General features: G+C 44.1%; 1 protein-coding gene and 1 long non-coding RNA gene across 3 annotated transcripts in view; both read right to left on the reverse strand.

The window, feature by feature from the left end:
* Positions 1–523: 523 nt before the first annotated feature.
* LOC112432716 (uncharacterized) lies at positions 524–2,172 on the reverse strand. 2 transcript variants are annotated; one of them, XR_013095182.1, is made up of 4 exons: positions 2,034–2,172; positions 1,035–1,229; positions 870–946; positions 524–613 (listed from the first exon to the last, which is right to left on the reverse strand). It is a non-coding gene; the product is annotated as an uncharacterized LOC112432716 (long non-coding RNA). The 2 variants fall into 2 exon arrangements; XR_013095181.1 differs by lacking the exon at positions 2,034–2,172 and having other exon boundaries at positions 1,035–1,552.
* Positions 2,173–14,526: 12,354 nt separating this feature from the next.
* Positions 14,527–17,833, reverse strand: part of LOC143414548 (butyrophilin-like protein 2) — a 61,243-nt gene continuing 57,936 nt past the window's right edge. Inside the window, exons 4-5 of the mRNA XM_076879197.1 lie at positions 15,331–15,657; positions 14,527–15,040 (exon numbers count right to left, since the gene is read on the reverse strand). Coding sequence (XP_076735312.1) covers positions 14,949–15,040; positions 15,331–15,657 — 419 coding nt within the window. The 3' untranslated portion in view covers positions 14,527–14,948. The remainder of the gene's footprint in view (positions 15,041–15,330; positions 15,658–17,833) is intronic.

Here is a 17,833-nt window from a genome sequence, read left to right on the forward strand (position 1 = left end):
AATGACCAGACCACAGGGTGAGTAGTTAACATTCATTAGCCTACTATACTCTGCTGCTATTGCAGGCTCCATCTCAGTTCCTCTCCTCATGTCTGCTGTCTGCCTTGTTCCCTTCAATATACGCTCTGCTAGTGACTCGGCCGAGCTCTGGCCTCTGACGTGACACACCTCCCGAAACCTAGAGGCAGTCACTCTGGGCCTGCGGAGCTGATGCCACTCAGACGAAGAGCTTTGCTCACGTGTAGCTTCCTCTATTTTGTGAGCCATTTCCAGAGTTACAGACAAGCTTTTCAGATGCAGAAGCTCTTCTTCTGAGCACACAAACACACAATCTGATGGCAAGATGTCATACCCCTCCAGAGGCAAGTGCGGTGTTGGTGGTGCATCGCGGTGTAGTGTGATGTACCGGGTTGTCAAAACCGGCTGCTGATATGACAGAACACTGCCCTCCTGCACCAGCCCAAAGGCACTTTCCACAAGGGGCTTGTCAGGTCTCATGTTCATTGTGGTCGCAAGTGGCCTGTCCTCAATATTAAATTTTGCATATGCCTCCGTTATTCTGAACAAGCAGGGATCTGGTAACGGACCCACCATGCCTCTGTAGAAGCCACTCCTAAAGAAAACATCAATGACAATAATGTAAGGAAGAAGGTTGTTATACTGAACAACAACTAAACTAAAAACTAAAAGGTGTAAAACAGTGGTGCATAAGTTAGAGACTGGGATGTATATGTACATGACTGAGTTAGCCGTCTTCAGAAAGTGTAATGTTGTATGTAAATTAATACCTATTCTGACACATGTATGTATGAAAAAAATAGCAACATACATTTGTAACACATGAAACCAAATTTTACAAATGTAATTACCGTACTCCAGTCTGGGCCATCCTATTTGGTACTGGCTTAGTGAAGATCATGGAGTTGATGGGTCCTGGCTTCACACCCTAACAGAAGACACATTTACTATGGATGGTGTTGCTGTTCATATGTAAACATGGACTAATTCAAAAACTTTAACCTCATTTAAATTACCACTGTCCGTGGCTTGTGCCATTGCTGTTCAGATTCCGTGCAGCTATGCACAGGGGGGACAACCGGCACTCTGAGTTGTGAGTAGTGTGCTGTTTGGAAGAGCAGTGCCACTGTGTGATTGCACATAACAGCGCCTGCCACACAGGAGCACTGGCTATGTGTCAGTATCACCGGCGATGAATCCAGAAGCTTAATCTAAGAAGAAAGAACGAAAATTAAAAATGTAACATCTTCATGGAAGAGCTGAACAAGAACATAGTTCAGTGTTATGGTTACGTACCCTCCTGAATGCTTAGTGTTTCCTTCTCTCCCTATTAAAACAACTTAACCATCCTTGATAACTGTAATAACTTAGATTGTGTATATTTGCAGTATTAACTTGTTGTCAAATGTTTCTGATCACCCAAACACACGTTGATTTAACTATCTGACTAGTCAAATTAGGAGTGATAAAGCAGGGAGACAAGGAAAACATTCAAGTTGATGGGCCTTTAGGAATGAACTTAACTAATGCTTAAATGAACTGAACCCCACAGAACGGGGATTAACAACTTTACACAGCTTCCTGCCTACACTTAGTCCGTGTGGTGCCTCACTCTTCCTCATCGACCTGTAGCACAGGGCTCTCACACCGACCTCCCCTGACAACCTGTCTTTATTGGACACTGAATAAAGATACAAGTACCATTAGCATTATTTCTGTATTACTCATTTCAGCATGTCTTAAACATATATATTTTACACTTAGCAAGAGTAGCATTAGGTAGTTAACTACCTCCATAGTTAGCCAACTACCTAACGCTAATATAACAGTGTCTAACAACAAAAGTGACATTAGTTAAGAAAACCTCAACTATAGTTTAGGACGACATAAAATACCGTTTAAGAAAACATGTAATGTAGAGAACTGACATCAAATGAAGGACATAGCGGAGTAACGTAGTGTTTGCATTTGACGTTAGCTAGCGTTTCTTTGTCGGTTAATATACGTTTTCTTACCTTCGTAGTTGTGTATATAAGATGCAGCATATAACTTAAATCCTTTATCTAATTTGCTGGCGGGGGTAGTCGTCACTCTGCAAATCCGATGAACATCGGTGATGTTCAATTTTGGGAGCTCTTGTAGGCAGCGAGTGTAGAACGTCGCCATGGTTTAACCGCACCGGAAGCACTGGAGCAGGACTACATAGAACGCGGAAGTGTTAGTGCAAGTAGTCCATTGTATTATATATTTCTTTCTGGCCTACATCAGTAAGAAATGCCAAATTATATACACAAAGTTATAGAAATCCCCACTCATTCATGATGATTTCAGTATTTCTTCCCATGGCAAAGAAATACGTCTGGAACAAATATATGACACATTCATGTTTCACTAGTGTTGTAACATCACATCCTGTAAGCAGAGTCTGCCTGTGTCTTTTCTCTGGAAATGAGCATTTCCAGCCAATATAAGTAATTCATGGCTGGAGAGAGTTGGTAGTCATATACAGTCTGTATAAGTGTGGTTAAGATAATAAACATTTGTAAGGAGATGATTAGTAATAAACAGAGCCAGTGAGAGTGAGTGGAAGGAAGTGAGTGACTCAAGTGTGTCAGTTGGTTTGTCGTCTGTTTTTGAGTGTGGGGTAATTTTTAAAGCTAAGTTAGGAATATTTATAATGTGATTTCCAAAACGTGCATATGATCTTCAAGTTGTAGTAGATCTGCTATCACACAGCAGCTGGAGCAGTCTCAAAAGGAGGTTCGTCCACTACTGCCACCTGTGGCCAAGTGCCATAGCCTACTACTAGATTAACTTGTGACACAGCCGCAGCAGAGGCTGAGTGGCTGCACTCACATCTGGTGCATTCAAATCGACCCACAAACACGTTGAAAGAAGCAATGCCAGCAATGTGGGTTGTCAAGGCTAAAACCAATCATCAAGCAAAGTTAATTCAACAGTGTGTGAAACTGTCATTGCCAACAAAGGATATATAACAAAGTATTTTGATGAACTTTTGTTATTGACCAAATTGACCAAATACTTATTTTCCACCATAATTTGCAACTAAATTCTTTAAAAATCAGACAATGTGATTTTCTGGGTTTGTTTTAAACTCATCTTGTCTCTCATAGTTGAGCTACACCTATGATGAAGAGTCTCATCTTTTTAACGTGCACAGTTGGTGGCTGACTAAATACCTTTTTGCCCCACTGTAAGTTGGAGCCCCCAGGTGTTGAGAGGCAGGAAGGGCTAAATGTATATTTCTTATTTGCATACTCAGGCTTTTAATGATTAAAAGAAACACTGGATGATGTTTAAAAGGTAAAATGTCTGTGTTCGTTTGGTGGTTCTCCTAAGAGGGCAGGCTGACGGTCTATAACACCCAGTAAGTGACCAAAGGAGGGCGACAGCTGATTTAGCACTGACTTGAGCACAGGACTCCAGCTAAGAGGGAGAAGCTGAAAGACTGAGCATCACACTGCAGGGGAAGCTGTGGGACAGCAGGCTGAACGAAACACGTTCTTTTGATTCACATTAAAATACGTGTGAAAGGAGGGACTGCTAGGGTTGAAAATGATTAAATAAAGCTGTTTCATTATTTTTATATAGAGAATGCAATGTGCTCATAAATCAGTTGGCGCTCCATGCTTTGAGGGTCAGAAACGTCGTTCAGGGCTATGACTGATAGAGAATTGATGCAGGAGCACAGAGGGTCTCTTTGCTACATGCTTACATCACACCAGATAACGGTTAGAAGGATATTTCTGGGCCAAAGGGAGTCCAAACAGAATCTCCCGAACTAGATAAATAGAACCAGGATCATATTAAATAATCAGGGCTAGGCAGAGAGTTGTTTTTGTCTCTGTCGTTCCAGGAAAGGAGCAGGTAACGAGGGACGTGAGTGTAAGAAGGAGGCTCGAAGGGAGACCACAGGACGGCCACATCGGTTCCAGAAGATGATCGTCCTAAAAATGTGTTATTGTTGGGGTATAAAACTGCACATGTAAAACTGTATGATTGAGGGTCATCCTGAACACAGACTGCTGCACTCGGTTTGGGCTCACGGGGGTTACTGACCTTGTTATCTGAAACTGTAGCTGTTCTTAATGTGAGCATCAGTGGAGCAGCTACACCAGTACAACAGGTCAGCTGTAAAACTGAAGAACGATGACAGAGACAGTCCCCGAACCCTCAGGTGTACTTCACCTCAGCCATCACAGGCATGCAGGCCCACACACTGTGATTGGATGGTTGGGACACATGCAGACTCTGATTGGCTGTTCTCTTTTTGGAGCTGAAAAAGAAGTCTCATAGTAAAAACAAAACAAAACAGGAGTGACAGAAAGAAATGGGGAAAATATTTTGACAACTGTTATTTTTCATTTGTTTCATCACTTATACAAAAATCTTTTCTTACAGAGAGGAGACATTTAAAAAAATCATAAATCTGATATATATCGCACACTCATGCCTTGTTTAGGACGACAAAGCATCATATCCACATAGTGTTTTTAACACAACAACAATCCAGCTTTATTATCTGTCACATACAGGATCACACAGAGTACAACATGCAGTGAAATGTTCTTGTGTCCGTGTTGTGGACAGGCTGCAGACGTAGCCGAGCCATTCCAGGGCCTTTTGGTTTGTAGCATGAAGGGTCTAGCAAGGACCCTTACTGGATACTGCATGGGAATCGAACTTGCGACTCCCGCTCCAAGGATGTGTAGTCTTACCACTGCACATCTTTTTTGTTTTTTAAACAAACATTCTGTTTGTGTGTTTTCTCAAACAGGAGACATTAAGATGTTTATGGTTTTCAGAAAATCAGCTGCAGCTATCCAGATAAAAACGGACACATGAGGATGAGGTCACTGTGAAAACACACAAACATAAAAGAAAATCACGTGCACACCTTTGATGGAGATTGTCTGATCAAAAAGTGAGCAGCCTGTTGGGCAGCATAAGCGTTATTCCATGAATGAACCACATTCGGTGGATGTTGGCTGTGCTGGACATCAGGAAACCAGAAACAGGACCTTATAAATGCTAAAAAAAACAACACCCCCCCCCACCCCCCCCACTGTATCCTTCTGAAACATCTTAGACCTCGATGGTCATGTGACCACAGAAGTATTCAGGGAGTCGGCACTTCTCAGACTCAACATCAGCGAACAAACAAAGAAAAGAAGTTTTGGTTTAATCGCTGAATCTTATCACAGAGTCTCGGCTCCTCTTATCTCTCTGGGCTGGTGAGGGCGCACCAAACATCAGCTTCCAAAGAATTCACTGCCTCCTAAAAACTGTTTCAAAAGAGAGAAAGAAATCAGGGACAAAGCTGAGGTCAAAGGTCAGAGACAAGGAAGTAAGCGAAGATGCAGTGAGCTGGAAAACTTGTGACCAGCACCGACGTTATTGGACTTCCTGCTCCATAAATCTGTTTGGTCCTCGTTTCCAAAAGAAAACAGCTTATTAAATAAAACCTCATGAAATCAAATCACTTCTATTCAATGTGTGTTATTTTTTAAGTATTTCTTTATATTTATGAAGGAAACCTTCAGTGATGTCCACCAGTAAAATGCTTTCATGTGTATTTAGCTGTGAGTGCAGACAGACCTGCAGGCCCGTATTTGTGCACATGGTACTCTGCTGATTCAGAAATGTTGTTGCACTGCTCGCCTTAGAAAAGAAGCTGCACACATACAGCTCAGCGCTGGTGGGGAAGGGCTGATGGACGACCTCATGTAAACAGAAAGGAGGTGGCACCATGCAGAAACCCTTTGAACTGCAGGGTGGTGGGAGACGAGCAGCAGCACAAAGACACAGAGTGCAGACGTGATAGTGACGTTCCTGCCATTCCCTCTGACACAGGCCCCGCCCTGCTGGGTACGACACAGGCCCTGCCCTGCTGGGTACGACACAGGCCCCGCCCTGCTGGGTACGACACAGGCCCCGCCCTGCTGGGTACAGAGCAGCCAGAGCTCCTGGGATTCATTCAGAGCTGAGGAATATTTAATGACTGCATTTAAAAGATGCTCCCTCCCACCACGCCACAGCCATCACTCGCGTTGTAAAGACACATGAAAATAGCATCACTGCAGCCAAAGTGACCTGTTTTAGCCTCGTAGGATTGAGCTCTTAAAGCAGCAGCTGTCAACTGCTCAACCAATGAAAAAAAGAAAAGTCAAATATTTTCACTTTGAATCTTCTTTCTGTGAAGCTGTCCATGTGCTGCTCACACTTCTGCAGCTGCAGCTTGTATTTCTGAGCGAGGGCTGGGGCGTGAGCGGGATTTCCCAGCTGGCTGCTTGTTTTTGAACACAGCACAGAGGAGCAGATGGAGGCATTTAGAAATATTCCCAAAGCAGTCAGGCCGGTCTTCTTTTGATTTGATCTCAGTGTGAATACAAGTGATGGAGCAGTTTTGTTGTTGGGATTGAAAAATTATTCAATTGTTTATCAAAGATTTAAATGAAGCTATTTCATTACTGTATTTCTACACAATGCAAATGTGCTCATAGACGAGTTGGTGCTCCGTGTTTGAGGCTTTAAAGCTTCGTCCAGCGTTACTGTCTGGATTTGAAATGTTGCAGGATGACGTCGAGTGCAGAGGGTTTGCAGCAATGCTCACACAGACACATAATAATGGTGAGAATAGTCTCTGAGTCAGGACGTCCCAACAACATATCCTGAACTACACTGTGGATCTAATGGAGGCCATGGAGGGAGATGCTTTTCTTTCCTGTCTCTCACAGAAGAAGGAGCAGAAACCAGGCGAGGTCAGACTGAACGGGGAGGAGTCACAGCAGACTGTGTGGTTCTGGGAGAAGACGGCCATAATAATCTTTGTTACTGTCACATGAGCTGTACGGCCCAATGAGGGTCATCCTTGGTGTGAGGCAGACTGTTGTGTCACACTGCGCTCCAGTGCTGTGAACTTGTCATTTCAACTGCTGCAGCAAATTCAATCTTTTTAAAGGACAGAAATTTCTCCTGAATTCCTTCTGGAAAAATTGAATTTGACATTGTCCAGCTTAAGCATGGCGCTCTGAAGGAATCTGCACTTAATGCCACCATACTGTATCTCAGCCACTGCCTGTGATTATCTCACAGTCACGCTTTGATCTGCAGACACGATTCATCGTACTACAAATAACCACGGCGAATAGTTCCTCACAGGCTGAAGCGATGCTGGATTTGAAGTCCCTCTGTCCTCTCACAGTCAGTCAGGCTCTGTGGGAGCTGCTGACAGCTTCCTCTGCAGCATCAGGCTAACAGTCAGCTGCTGCCTGAGCCTGCAGACCGGTCAACACTTCAACGCTCAGAAGTCGGTGGATATGTTCCCAACAGTCAGGTCTATCCATGCATGCTCTCACGCAGGGAACTCCAGGCTTTGTGTGAAAGACGGAGGCAGTGTTTCCTTAGCGTTGCAGTAACTGCACCTCTAAATAAACAAGCCCACTCTGCTGAGAGATGGATGGGTTTCTGGTCTCCAACACAACAATGTTCATGCTGTAGCCACACGTTACTGCTGCGTCAGCGTCCCCTCGCTTCCCTCTCGCCAGTTTCTAAACACCAGGCTGGAGGCTTTAAGATGGGACTGTGTGAGTGACTGGAGGCTTCATCCATCTCCTACATACAGCCTGTGCTCCTTGTTTCCATCTCAGATGTGCTCTTACTCCAGTCCATCTACAACCACCGTGCACTATAGTGAACTCTGCTGCAGGGTCATGTGTGCTGATCTGGAAACCGTCTGTTCCTCTTTCCTCATTTTGACTCTGATTGAATATCACAGCATCTTTACACATCTGTGCTCCAGATGTTTCTACATTTTTATTCATATGAAATATTTGGGAAGCATTTTTATTCCTAAGAAGCAAATTAAAAGTCTGTTATTCACCTCAACACACCGCCTGTGTGTGTGTCTGTGTGTAGATCTGCAGTCATTGTTGTGCAGTGAGCTCATGTTCAGTGAAAGGTGCATTTAGCTTTAGGGTCATAGGTCACTCCCAGTGTGACAAACGTTTTGAAGCTTGTGACATGAACGTGCATCAAACTAGACTATGTGGAAATAAACCGAACGCCAGCAGGTCAATGATAAAGTTAAGCCCACTTTAGTAATTAGTTCCCAAAACACAAAAGAACATCAGTAACATTAATAACTAACGCCTAACATTAAGCGCTCACACCTCCAGGTGGTTCAAGGGGACAGTTGGGGGGAAACTGGCCCCAGCAGGGCGCAGCAGCAGCACTCGTGGTTGTGAGATCAGGAAATCCAAAGCGTCCAATCAGGTCCCCACAGTTCATTCCTGGTTCTTTGCCTTTACCTGCTCTCACAAACTAAACACTGTGTTTATATAAGCTGTCCTGTCTGACAGCTTTTCACATCTGAATTATGATCTGAATGTTCTGTTGGAACAAACATGTTTGTCTTTGCAAGAGCAGAAACTCTCTGCAGGCTCCTGTTGGTGCTGTTTATCTCTTTATTTATTCATTTCTATTATTATTATTGAGATTATTACTCACAGCACATGTGCAATATAACACTGTGAGAGCTGACAGGCTGGAAACAGGAAGCTCTTTGTGACACTGTGATAAATGAAGCCACAGCTTCAATGAAATGTTGCTCTTATTTTACACTTTGTTTGGAATCATCTGGATTACAGACGTTTTTAGATCAATCTCAACTCTGTGTTTTACTTGGACATCACATCAACATTTATGTTGCTCATTGAAACGACAGAAATATTTGAACATGTGAAACTTTAACAACATGAAGAAAAAACGTTTGTTTGTCAGATTTGAGTCTTTCTAAAGTTCATTGTTCAGCTGTTAAATTAAAGTGTGATCATCAAAAACATGGTTCAGCTTTCAGTGAGTCACATTCAGTGAGTGCAGCCAAACATGATGGCAGACTGCCACAGATCACTGCTGAGGAAAGAGGAGGCGTTCAGCTTCCTCATAGTTTCACACCTGCATGAAGCAGCCTCACCCTGACAGCTTCAAATCACTGTGTCAGCTCATCACTTCCTGTCCTGTGATTGGCTGGCTGGACTTCATCCTGCTTGCAGGGATTTGAACACTGTGGACGTCCAGTTCAGTGAAGAGTTAAATCCATGGAGCAAAGATCAGCAGAGGGTTAGAGATGAGTTTGTGCAGGGATCATAAGGGCTCAGAGTCCTGTGGAGTTTTTATGATGAAAATATAGACGGAGATTAAAGAAACACATTTTCACAGTTTGTCAGAAAGATTCAAAAAGGATCATAAATGAAAAAGCTCCAGTGAGTCCAGGGCCCTTCTTGTGCTGCTCTGAACCCAGAAGAACGATAATACAAATGAAACCTGGTAGATGGACGGACGTGTTGGGCCTTCCATTAGATAGAAACATGGAGCAAACATGTGGGAAGCTTTTTAACACCGTGGATTTGCCACTCGGTGTCACTGTGAGCAGTTAAATGTTATGAACCACAGTGTTTGGTCTTTGAACGGATGAAAACAGTGAGTTTAATGTTTGGTGTGGATTGTTCTGTGTCCTCCACACACAGACAAACGTTTCCAGCTGTTCACAGCTTCACCACATTTCTCACACCGACTGCTGACTTTACCATCTTTGTTACTTGGATGTGAAATCTTGTTGTCTTTGTTTGGCTCTGTCTGCTTTGTTCTTGTGGTCCAGTTGTGGCTTTGGTCGGCCCACACCTTGCCACGCTTCAGTGATCGGGGTTTGCAGTTGGGAAACCTTCCAGTCGACGTCTCGTTTGTGTCGTGGTGAGCTCCTCTGAGAGCTCAGTGAGGACGACCCATCACGCACTGATCATCCCATTGTTGAATCCATCAGTTTCTCCAGTGGTCTGAAGGAAGATTAGTGAAAGTAAAGAACTCCGTCACGTCGCTCCAGTTGGTTTTCTTCATGAAGCCCTTTCTGATTTCCTCTTTTATGCATGTTTGCCACACTTCAATGTTTCAGATCATCAAACAAATGTAAATATCAGACAAACACAAACAAACACAAAATGCAGTTTCTAAATGAAGGTGTTTATTCTTCAGGGAGAAATAATCCAAACCTACATGAATTAACTGTAATGAAACACATTTTTAGAAAGCTGAGTTCAGTGTCAGCAGCCACACCCAGACCTGATCACTGCAGACCTGCTGAATCACGAGATCACTTAGACACAACCTGTCTGACAAAGTGAAGCAAGGCACTGTTTCAGCTTTGCTGTGGGGAGGTCAGCTGAAGGGTCGCCTGTTACACCAGGTCATAGTGCAGCTTTCTGTTCTCTACTTTTAAATGAGCTGATAACACAAACGGCTCAGCAGGTGGGACAGACCATTATGGATCAGTTAAAGGGGGAAGAAAGAAAGGGATGACAGGGACACACAAGCTCAGAGCAGTGAACCTGCCACCCAGTGAGCCCACTGACCCCAGCCTGACCCAGCAGAGTTAGTCCTGCAGTCAGATGTGAGCCTCCAGTCTTCAGAGGAGAGAGTTCAGGTAAGGACCCAGATCGTTCAGATAGGAGCCTCATTCACAACAAAGAGGGGAAAACTGACTCAGAGCTTTTTGCATCTGAAGTCTTCATTTGGGCTGTAATTGGTACAAATGGTACAAACGTTTTGGCTTTTTAAAAACTGGTTTATTTGTCTTTATTATAAATGTGTTGTGTTGGATTCAAACCAGTGGGAACAGCTTTAAGAGAAGTATAATTTAAAAATAAGATATATAAACATGTTTAACATGTTACTCTGACCTCTTCTAAATCAAACTGTGTTATGATCCAGGAGTGAGTGGAACCAAATTCAAACCTGACACAGTCTAAACAAACACACCAACAGTTTATCAGGTTTCATGCAGACGTCCAAAGAGCACAAACATCTCCAGGGGAACAAAGTGAAAATCAGAGAAAACAGAAGAAGCTTCAGAGTCCAGGAGTGGAAGCAGACGACCAACAGACAGGAACTTAAAGAAATAAAAACTCAGAGGGGAGCAGAAACAGTTCAGGAGGTCATCCACAAGGTGGAGCCAAGGAGAGGAGCACTTCAGGGGAATGGACAGGCTGCTGAGTCTGTAGGCAGCAGTGGAGGTGGAGACCTTCAGGAGGCCGAGGAGGAGGTGGGTGAGAGCAGAGCAGTATTCCAGCAACACTGCAGTATAAGGGACCAGCAGAAGCAGCACCATCCACTGGACTTCACTGAAATGAAAAGTGTTGTGTTTAACAGGAAAGCTGGGAAACCAGACCGAACACCATCACAGACTTTTGATGTGATATTAACAGAAACAGGCTCTTTGTAAAAAAGTTCATCTGGATTTGAACATAGTTTCATACGTCGGGAATATCAGGCTGAAGTTTTCTGTGTTTAAGCGTTAACATGTATGAAAGCAGTCTGATGGTTTTTAAAGAAAGTGTCTCGTGTAGAGCTGCAACGATTCATCGAGTGATTCCAATAATTCGATTATAAAATTCTTTGCTTCCATGTTTCACAGACCTCCAATAGAAACGTGTTCATGAGCAGCGTGTGAATAAAAGTCTGAGCACATTAAGCCCACACAGCCTCCAGTGTTAAACACAAACACTGATAACAGCAGCAGTGATGATGATGTCACAGTTTAACGTGGAGGCGGAGTCTGTTTACACACTAAAATAATGGATAGCTGCAGGCCTGGTCTCGTGTGTGAGAAGCTGTAAATCAAATATCTTCTACCTGCAAAACTCCTTCAGTTTTATTTCTACAGCAGCAAATGACAACAACAGTCACCTGCAGGAGTTTCTACTGTAAAGTAAAGACTCGACAACAACAGAGAAACTCCACCAATCAGACCACCCCCCTATGAGAACGGTGACGGTGGATCATCCTCGTGTTCTTACAGCGTGGTTACAGCGTGGCTATGAAATCTCCACCATGTTAAAGAGTTTTTGGACACTCGATGGGAAACTGCCCGCTCAGGCCCAGCAGTTTGCTTCAATGACCTGGAGAAGAAGCAGGAAATCCTCCAAGGTTTCCAACATGTTTCAGTCCTGCAAATGTGCAATACTACCTGCTGCATTATGAGCTTCAGTGATGAGCACAGCAGTGGACTCAGTGAGTGTTTCCATCACATCCAGGCCCAGAAGACTTGGAGGAAATGAAGATTTTGTTCTTCCACTTATTTCCTGTCATATTCTGCACTTCTTACTTTCAGCTGCCCATGAAATAATGAAACTTTCTGCAAGAAAGACAATAAAGATCAGTTTGATGGTCAACATGAAGTTTGTTTTTGTTTGACAGCATCAGCTGTTGCATCAAGTAAGGAGTCAAAGGCAGCAAAGAGCTGTTTGTGTTTGTGGATCACTGCGGCTTTATTCACGTGTCCTCTCTACAGAAGCTCACTGGCTGCTGGGAGGACCCGGACATTTCCCTCTGGGTTGTTCGGCTCTGTTGGAACTTTGAGGAAGAATAAATGTGATAAAAGCTGGTCTCTAATAACTCTCTCTGTCATGTTCAGTATATGTGTGCGTGCTGTGATTGGTGTTTTCCCTGTGAGTGTTTGATGTGACACCTGGAGCTTTAGCTCACCTTGAAAACACAGGTTATGTTTGTGGTAGCGTGTGTGTGCGTGTCGTTCTGTGTGTGAACACGACAGCTCGAATAGTTGTGAATGAACTCTGATCAAACTTTGTAGGGGTGTAGAGCGGGCTCATGTTAAACATCTGTTCACATCTGGCTCACATCCACCCAAGTCTTCAAGGTCGACTTCATGATTTATTGATGGAAACTGAGAAAAGCCTCAAACTTAGAAAGCAGGATTGGAACAAGTGTGCTGTGGATCATCAACATGTAGAAAGGAGCACATGAAGATATCAGCTCACATCTGACCTCTGACCTCACTTCAAGGTCAACAGATGGATCTGAAGGTCAAAGTGATAATAATGCTCTTTAGAGCCATTTTGGAGCTCTGAGCTCTTCAAGGTCAAATGAGGTCAAACTTCCATCAAATGTCTCGTGTTTCAAACTCTGTTTATAATTCTACTGTCTGTGTTTCTAATGGAACATTTACTTTATTAAACAATGAGATAGTGACATGTTCTACATCCACATCAATCACAACCATAGGAAATGTCACATAGATGTGCTTGTGTTGTGTCCATGATGATGTTAACAAACAAACTGTGACAGAGCCTCAGACGTGATGAAGACGCTGAATCAGCAGAAAGAGCAGAGCAGGAAGCAGCAGCATCCACACAGGTGTGTCTCAGGTGAGTCCTGCTCCCACACTAAACACATCCACATCATATTAGCATGTGCTAACATGTGCTTCTGCTTTATTTCAGTCTGACATGTTTCCAGTCAACATGTCTGCTGTGTGTCTCTCAGCACTTGCACTAAATCTTCCCGTGTGTCTGTGATACTGCGTGATGCTGACAGACTGTAACGTCAGTGAGTCTGTGAGCATCTCTGTCACCTACAGCTTCCCTGTGGAGCTCATTTCAAATGCTCAGGTTTACACTCAGGAACAGGAAATGCTGCGTCTGCAGTTTGTCTCCTTCAAACTAAAGCATCTCAGACACGAGCAGCACGTGAGCACAAAGATGTTTGTGGTCACGTGGTGGGCACGAGGAGCTCTCAGTGAGTTTGGAGCTGAAACATCTTTGACTCCCAGAGTGTGAAAGTGAAACAAGCAAACGTGGATATTTAGGAGCCTCAGACGGTGTGATGATGATCATGAACCCAGGAAACAAAGAGAGAAAAGAACAGATTGGAGATCAGAGCTGAACACACACTTTTTTAAAAGCATGCAGGAGCCGTGAGGACGAGCACGGATTCATTCATTCATATCTGCACTGTGATCTGAACTCTCTCTCTTTCTAATCTCATGTCTGAAGGTGAGAAGGACACGCCTCCCTGACAGAAAAGCTTCTTTTGTTTCTTCTTTTTATTTGAGATGTTTTTGGGACGACAGCTGAACGACTGCAGGTAAGTTGTGTTAGCGCTACTTTAGCATCTAGCTAGCCCTGCTGAAGAGCAGCGAGCATAAAGGGAGGAACGTTTTTGAAGTGTCAGCTAATTTCAAATGCAGCGTTTCTATCAGCTCAACAAACATCAGCAAACACACAAACTGTTTGTGTGCAGTTTGTCTCACAGTGTGTTGCAGCCAAAGGTCCAGCTGCTGTATTTCACAGGGAGAGAAAGAAAGAAAAGAAAAGCTGCTGTAGGAGAGGAACCCAAGCTTTGGCATCGCTCTGAAAACTATCGCTGATCCTTTTACTCGCTGGCTTTCAAATCAAAGCTGGAATGAAATTTGTGGCGTTTGCAGGATCGAATCAATCACACAGGATCAGGAGAGAAGACAGCAGAGCAGCTGATTTTACACCTGAAGATACAACTGTAATGTTAGAAACATGAAGATATTACACACACAATACAGACTGCAGCTCAGACAGCTGCTGGACAGATGTGTGTGTGTGTGTGTGTGTGTGTGTGTGTGTGTGTGTGTGTGTGTGTGTGTGTGTGTGGGTACTGTAACTCCTTTATTCCACACAGACAGCTTCAGCATTTGTTCTGCTTTCTCTGCTTTTATTTGAATGTGACAGAAAAACACGACTAGAATTTACACAAACGTGTTTACAGGCTGACTTTAATGTGTTTCTGCACATGCTTGTCCTCTGGTCATGTGATCATGTGGTTTGTAGGACGCTCCTCTTCCTCAGAGGATCCACCTGTGCTTCCTCTCCTCTCTCCTCCACCTGTTACAGTGAGGGAACGTCCTCCATGATGGAGGAGCTGCTGGAAAGTGCTGAGAGTTTCCTCCAGAGTGAGACCTCTGTCACAGTTCAGAGGATCTACGGCAGCAGAGACCTTCATGGACACTAAAAGTCTCAAACACACAACAACAACATCACACTGACTCCACTCTGACATCACTGATCAATAATCAAAGAACACACAGATCAAACTGATTGATCAGCCATCAGAGGAGTCGGATCAATGGAGCTGCTTCTGTTCCTGATGTCCCCTGTTTGATCCTGGACCTGAACTCTCCCTGCAGAGGAGACACAAGACAGTCAGAGACACACACACACACACAGACACACACACACACACACACACACACACACACACACACACACACACAGACACACATACACACAGACACACACACACACACACACACACACACACACATACACACACACACACACACACAGACACATACACACAGACACACACACACACACATACACACACACACATACACACACACACACACACAGACACATACACACAGACACACACACACACACACACACACACACACACACACAAACAAACCTCTGACTTTGAGCTGTACTGTTTTCCATCTCATGATGTCATCATTCCTCCAGACTCCACATCCATATTCTCCACTGTCTCTCTCTGTGGGGTGTTTCAGGGTCAGACTGAGGTCTCCAGTTTTCAGCAGGTCTTCATTCATCTTCGTTCGGTCTCTGTAAGCCTGGTGCTGTTTGTGAGGCTGGTCAGAGCCGTTCTTATACAGGTGAACAGTCCTGTGTGGGCCATAGCGTCTCCACTCCACTCTACCATCTCCAGGCAGGTTTTGTGTGGTGTTGAAGGGCAGCTGGACAGACTCCGCCCCCTCCTCCACCTCCACCTGACACACTGAGAGGACAACAAACACAACATGAGCTGTACAAAGTGTGATTGGTGTTCAGAGCAGCATCATGTGACTCTTGTTCTGCACTAAATGAAGCGATGGAGTGGCGCCTCCTTCAGGCAGAGAAACAGCTCATGGAGAGAAATAATTATTAGAGCAAAAACAAGAGTGGAGCTGCAAATAAGGCCGAGAGGAACGCTGCAGAAAACTGTTCATGTGTGAATTCATCACTTCATAGATTTCTTTGAGCACTAAAATCAGAGCTGCTTCTATTTCTAATATGACAGCTGTACATTAGAGCTGCAACACTTTAAATGTGAGCCATAAAAACATGATACTCTACAAGTGCATTCAGCTCTGACACTGTCACATCATGAAGGAGACGTGGAAATCACTTTGTTACACAAATCAAAGTCAAATCAGTTCTATTGATGGAATATTGTGTGATCAATAGACTGATCAGTTTCTAATCTGTCATCGATCAGCTGGAAATCCAGCATGTCAAACAGACAGGCAGCAGATTAGGACCAAACACAAACACAGTGAGACTTTTTCTTCACAGCAGTTGCAGGTAAACTGCAGCAACAATGCGACTCAGACAGTTTCTCTGTAACTGCAGGGCTTCCTGCGCTGCTGTTAGTCAGACACGGATCAACAGGTTGTGGATAGAAAGCAGATTCCTTCAGCAGAGGATCCATATCACACGTGAAGCATGTCGTCGGGAAACAATCAGTGAAAATGGGACACTTTGAGCCTCAAACTCTGAACATGACCTGCTGCAGACCAGCTGATGTGTTCAGTTACCATGGTGAGGAATTTCACAATAAAGGAGGCGTGCGCTCGGTCTTTTCCCGGCCCGACGCTCTGGGACATTTTAGACACTTCAAATGCTCCCCTATTAAGGTGGATGAAGGGTGTAGTTTGGAGGTGCTGCTTGTTAAAGTGTGAAACAGCTCCTATCTGTGCAGGTATCTCCGCCCTCCTAAGACTCCATCAGAGTTGGAGCTGAACTCTCAGATGTTTCCTGCTCCATGGTTCTTATGTGTGATCACATGATCTGAGCTGCTGATTTTAAGATCCATGTTGATGATCTTACTGACTCATTTGAGTTCCTCAGTACAGTAAATTCATTGGTTTCAAACAGCGTGTTGTTGGCCTACATATAACTGTGGGCTTCAGTATGAACTCCAGGCTTTGAGCTGATGTGTTTCTCTCTGATCATTGATGGATTCTGTTTGAGATCATTTTTCCAAGTGATCAGGCAAAAGCAGCTGTGTCAGTACGCTGACGCTCTTTTCATGAGGAAGCAGGAGAAACATGTTCATCAGTGTTTCTACCACCACTGGTGTTCCTCCTCCCTCACACAAACACTCTGAATGATCTGAACCTCCTTTGTACATCCACTTTAGATTCAACTGCACCTTTAAGATCAGGACTAAACGTGGTGCTCGCTCGCTGCCCTGGATCCACAAAGACATTCACAGTCTGAAAAGACAATGCTGGAGGGCAGAAAGGAGACGGAAGAAGGTGAATCTTCAGCTGCGTCATCAAGAAATGAAAGCATGAACGACTGCTTTCAATGAACAGGTGAAGGAGGCGAGGCTATTTCTCTCCTTTAATTCATTCTAATAAGCACAGCCCAGAGCTCTTTGGAGCTCAGTGGAGCTCAGTGGAGCGTCTTTGAAATCCTGCAAGTTCTCATCAGATTACGGCATCGAGTGAGGAACGTCTCCACTTTCTAAACTTTCTGAAGGATCAAATGAATGAGAGGAAATCCAAAACAGCAGCTCCTGATTCTTTTCTTGATGTCCCCGACCCCAGCCACCATATCTGATCTTCTTTTGTGCCAGTCTCTGTGGAGGAGCTTTGAAGGACTGTGGCACAACTGAAACGCTCATCAAGCTGTGTAGATATGATTCCTCCAAAGTTCCTGAGTGAAGTTTGGGATGTCCCTGCCCCTCGGCTGCTTCCAATAATGAACACTCGTCTGTCCTCTGGCTGTGTCCCAGAATACTTAAAGACAGCCTGTGTGCAAGCACTCATCAAAGATCCAGCCTCCATCCTTCTGACTACAACAATCACAGCTCAAAGTTTCCTTTTAGAGCAGAACTTTTGGAGAACACTGTCTGTCTGAAGCTTCTTGAAGCGTCACGTCCATGCTAGAACTCCACTTTGACTCTG

The sequence above is a fragment of the Maylandia zebra genome, linkage group LG3 (genome assembly GCF_041146795.1).
Source record: "Maylandia zebra isolate NMK-2024a linkage group LG3, Mzebra_GT3a, whole genome shotgun sequence".
Taxonomy (NCBI): Eukaryota; Metazoa; Chordata; class Actinopteri; order Cichliformes; family Cichlidae; genus Maylandia; species Maylandia zebra.